Source organism: Triticum aestivum, unplaced genomic scaffold (assembly GCF_018294505.1).
Source record: "Triticum aestivum cultivar Chinese Spring unplaced genomic scaffold, IWGSC CS RefSeq v2.1 scaffold195611, whole genome shotgun sequence".
Taxonomy (NCBI): Eukaryota; Viridiplantae; Streptophyta; class Magnoliopsida; order Poales; family Poaceae; genus Triticum; species Triticum aestivum.
In genome coordinates this window covers 1-4,760 of record NW_025227460.1, presented here as the reverse complement: position 1 = coordinate 4,760, position 4,760 = coordinate 1, and the positions used below count along the sequence as shown (strand labels likewise).

Here is a 4,760-nt window from a genome sequence, read left to right as displayed (position 1 = left end):
GTTGTTTTGGCATCGACCAAGGGTAAGTAATTAAGTAGTACTAGCTAGCTAGCCATCTCTTTAATTCTTGTTTCAATACCATTAATTAATTATCATGCTTGATTAATCATTATCTGATTCAATTTCATTCTCGTAAAGGCCCTGAAGCAGGCGCCGGGGAATGATCTGTGTGCATTCTACGTTTGCGAGAACATTCGCATGACGGCGTCCGAAAGGAGCAGATCTCAAAGACAGGAATGGATACGTTGTCAGAACTCTATTCACACCATTATCGATATCTTGTAACACAACTAATACACATGCATATTGATCTCCTTCTTAACAGTTCAGAGAGGTGCGGGATAAGCTCCTACCCGAGGAGCGCATACTAGCACTTCAAGAGGAAATAGCCGGATTTTTGCTCAACCAGGTCATAGATCCCAAAGGAGAATACTATTACCCGCTACCGCCCCATGAACCACTTGTCATCGTGCATGCTCCGAAGGCACCAAGGCAACATGTAGGAGAAATTGTATATGTATATACATGTGTATGTCTGAATAGTGAATGGTGTTGGCTGTGAGACATTCGATGATATATATTATATATGCGGTTCTACGTACGAGAAAATCTATTTATATATATGCATAACATGTATAATTTATAGTATCGTGAAATACCAGCAAACAAAAAAGAATTAAATGGAAAATAAAGCCAAATTGAAAACACAAAATTAAAGCAAAAATTAAAAAAAACATCCAAACATTTAGTAAACCGGTACTAAAGACCTACGCTCACACGGGCCTGGCTCGTGCCACGTGTTTGCACTTTAGCGTCGGTTCGTGATGAACCGGTACTAAAGGGGGAACCTTTAGTCCCCACTCTTTAGTGCCAATTGGCAAACCAGCACTAAATGCCGTCATGAACCGGCACTAAAGGCCGGTTTTGCACTAGTGGTCTACAAGACCGGTCTACAAGACCGTGCGTTCAAATGAACATGTGCATGCATCTTTTTACTTGTTTTTCAGAATCTTATGCATGGTTTCAGCTACGTCAACCCAAGTCCTCGCAATCCCTACAGTATATACAAGACCATGACTCATTTCCTGTGAGCAGTTGGCGCATCGGTGTTTGGTTGTCGTCATACGCTGCTCAATATTATATCCCATGTCAATATTCGACATTCCCAAATTTTGTCAGTCCAATCCTGATTCATTGCAAAGCTCTATATTGGAACCTTCACGTCTCCCCTAGGCCGAATAGGGCCGCCTCCTAGCATTGTTGCATGCTCGTGTGTCCCCTTAGACCAAATCATTATGTGAAGGAAGAGTCAGAGGCCGGGGGCGACGTTGCAGGTGCCTCATGGAATTTCTCGATCATGCTTGGCTTTATGTAGGCCAAGTGCTCACCAAGGCTACCACCCCTTGTCGGTGATAGTAGACCACCGAGGTTCATGGAGAAGCTATTGTGGAGGGTAATGATGAATGCAATGCAGTGCAAGAACGGCGTCAACTAGGACGCGACAAAGAGGTAAAACCATACATAATCTTTCATTTTTACTTTCTTGGCTGCTTCCGCTGAGATGGTAGTGTTTTACTAATGTATTTCCCGTTGCAATGCACGGGCAATTTTCCTAGTAATTATAAAAGTTTGTATGTAGTATATACTATATACGTGTCAACAACATGTCATGATTCCATGATAATTTAATCAACCTTGTGCGTGACTCGTTACTTGTTTGTATAATTCCAGCGCCTCCAGGAAAACCTTGGGCTGTGACAAAAACTGCCATCTTTTCTTAGCAGAAGATTGGAACTTGAAGTAAGAGAGGCATTCTTGCAATGTAGATTCTCCTCTCAGCATGGCATTCTCCTGCATGACCTGAACGGCTATGACCGGATCAACTCCAGCAGCAGCGAGCAGCAGGATTCCAATGTGGTCCGCTTCTAACTCACACCTAAATATCAAACACATATATGTAGGGTAACATATCATGAAGATATATATGAACACTTAATGTGATGGAGATGGAGATTTATGATAAGAGGTTAGACAAATATTCTGCATGATTTATGAACAATTAATGTCATGGAGATGAAGCATAAATAACCTTCGCTTGAAGGGCGCAAATACGGGAAACATGAAGGGCAATACGAGGAGGAACAAGATCGGCACTTTTTCAATGATCGAACTTAACCAGTGGATTATCCCTGACGAGTGCCTTGCAATAACGTGCCCAACCTATATGTACAACAAAAACAAGGGCAGCGCCAATTAATGAATGCCTGGTGAAAAACCAGCAAGAACAAGACATGCATACATGATTAGTATATATCTCTAAAGGTTTGACCGTATATCTGCAGACATTCTCCCCTCAACACACATTTTTATGTTTGACCGTATTTATACAATAATACACCAATATTTATGCCATCACATTAGATTCATGATAAAATATATTTTCATCATATACCAATTTTGGCAAAAAGAAAACTCAATCAAACTTTGTGATAGCTTGTAAATAGTGATGGCGTTTTAGAAGGCGATATGGTCTGCAATATGTTTGTATATATCTCTAAAGGTTGCTTAATTTTCATATGTATTTTTTGGAGGAATTTGCACTACCAGTGAAAATACAATAACAGTTAAAATAAGTTTGACTAATTAAGCACTTTAATTTGTAGGAAGTTATATGTGTGGCTACCTCATGCGCGAGCGTGAAGGCGATCTCGGCCTCACTCCTTTGGGGGTGGAGTAATGCAGTGTAGACTACGATTTTTCCGGCACCGGCGAAGGTCTCTGCACCCTTCTTTCCGTCACGCAGGAAGGAGTCTCCATTGATCTCGTCGTCTCTGACGACGATTACCTCCCAGTGGAGCCCATCCATCCACTGCAGCTCATCGGAGCGCGGCTTGGCCTGCTTGGCGACGTGCAGCTGCCTGACGGCGAGGCCATGGTGGGCAGCGCGGACCATGTCGAGGGCGATGCCGCGGACACGGACGGTGTCGGGATGGCGTGGGCCGAGGATCCTGGAGGCGTGCTCTTTCTTGAACTTGGCAAATTCGGCCTCGTCGCGCTCGCGCGCCTCTTCGTGGGAGAACAGCGCCAGATGGGTGCGGCCGCTGAAGGGCGCCCTCTCGCCGTACTTGAGGCGCACAGCGATTGCGGCCACGCCCGTCGCTAGGGCCGTCGCCGCGGCCACCTTCCGCGGGTCGTGGTGCCACGGCGGGGCCTCTGGCGGTGATGGTGGTGGCCGTTTGACGTGGTCGGAGTGGGAGAAGAATCGTCGCTGTACTGCCCCCAGACGGCAATGGAGATTATTGGTGCAGAGTAGGAGGCGGCGGGGGATGTTCCTCGGCATCTTCGTCCTTTTCGATCTCGGTATGCTGCTATGGGTTTAATATACACGTGCCGTGCTAGCTATGGATCATCGGAGATCTATTCTTTCTTTTTTTTAACACTGATAAGCCCTAAATGATCGAGATGCCTAGTTGTTTTTTTACGTGATAGCATTTTTTAACAGACGCAAGCGTTTATACCTACGCGGATACATGCACCCCCACGAATGCACACACGCACACCCTACCCCTATGAGCAAAGACTGAGCCGGAATATGATTTTTAGATTTACGAGGTCGCCGTAGACGTCTCGTCGTTGACGAGAATGTCTCTTCTCACTGAAAGCGCATCGTTGAAAATCCTTAAATAAATTCAGGAATAACGCGAGGACCAGGACTTGAACTCTGGTGAGCTCGGGATAGCAATGTCCCTCTAATCATCCAACCATAAATTGATTCACTTACGTGCTACTATATGACACGTTTTTTTAGAATAGATTATGGCACTATTTTGTTTTTTGCATATATCAATTTCCAGGTATGAAATTGCTAACCGGGCTAGCCACCCGGTAGCATACGACACGTTTTTTTTTGAATTATTTGAATTGCTTACCACATATGTCATGTGGTACCATATGACATGGTTAATTCACGGTACAGGAGACACAAAAAAGAAAAAAGATAGGAGAGTGATCTGCGCCGACACTTTGGAGCGGTCGCACCTTGTCCGTTGGATCTGGCCACCACTAGCCGTCAGACCCCCCTCTCTCGTCCCAAATCTTCCACCAACGCACGCGAGTAGCAGAGGGGAAAATACGGGAGTCGCCCAACGCTTAGCGCCGGTTGTGGAACGCAGTAATTTCAAAAAAATTCCTAGGCATACGCAAGATCTATCATGATGATGCATAGCAACGAGAGGGGAGAGTGTTGTCTACATACCCTCGTAGACCGAAAGCGGAAGCGTTATGACAACGTGGTTCATGTAGTTGTACGTCTTCACGACCCGACTGATCCTAGTATTGAAAGTACGGCACCTCCACGATATGCACACGTTCAGCTCGGTGACGTCCCACGCACTCTCGATCCAGCTGTGTGTCGAGGGAGAGCTTCGTCAGCACGACGGCGTGATGACAGTGACGATGAAGCTACCGGCGTAGGGCATTGTCTAAGCACTATGACGATATGACACTAGTAGAAAAAGGGCCATTTGTCCCGGTTCGTAAGGCCCATTTGTCCCGGTTGGGGAACCGGGACTAAAGGGTCGGTACTAAAGCCCTAAACCTTTAGTCCCGGTTCTTACAACAACCGGGACAGATGGGCCTCCACGTGGCCGCTGCGACGAGCCCAGGCAGGAGGGCCTTTGGTCTCGGTTGGTAGCACCAACCATGACCAAAAGGCATACACGCGTCATTAGCTGGCAGGAGCTGAGATTTTTGTTTTTTTT

At 45.9% G+C, this 4,760-nt stretch overlaps 1 protein-coding gene across 1 annotated transcript; it reads right to left on the bottom strand.

The window, feature by feature from the left end:
- Nucleotides 1-1,554: 1,554 nt before the first annotated feature.
- On the bottom strand, nt 1,555-3,340 carry LOC123172731 (mitochondrial metalloendopeptidase OMA1-like). Its single transcript, XM_044589661.1, has 3 exons — nt 2,684-3,340; nt 2,090-2,220; nt 1,555-1,936 (listed from the first exon to the last, which is right to left on the bottom strand). Exons 1-3 carry the CDS (start codon nt 3,338-3,340, stop codon nt 1,690-1,692), a joined length of 1,035 nt encoding a protein of 344 aa, XP_044445596.1. The 3' UTR covers nt 1,555-1,689.
- Nucleotides 3,341-4,760: the final 1,420 nt, after the last annotated feature.

Coding starts and splice junctions, on each gene's coding strand:
- LOC123172731 (XM_044589661.1), bottom strand. CDS start 3,340: ATGCCGAGGAACATCCCCCGCCGCCTCCTACTCTGCACCAATAATCTC. Junction 2,221..2,683: donor CCTTCACGCTCGCGCATGAG/GTAGCCACACAT, acceptor TTGTACATATAG/GTTGGGCACGTTATTGCAAG. Junction 1,937..2,089: donor TTTGCGCCCTTCAAGCGAAG/GTTATTTATGCT, acceptor TTTGATATTTAG/GTGTGAGTTAGAAGCGGACC.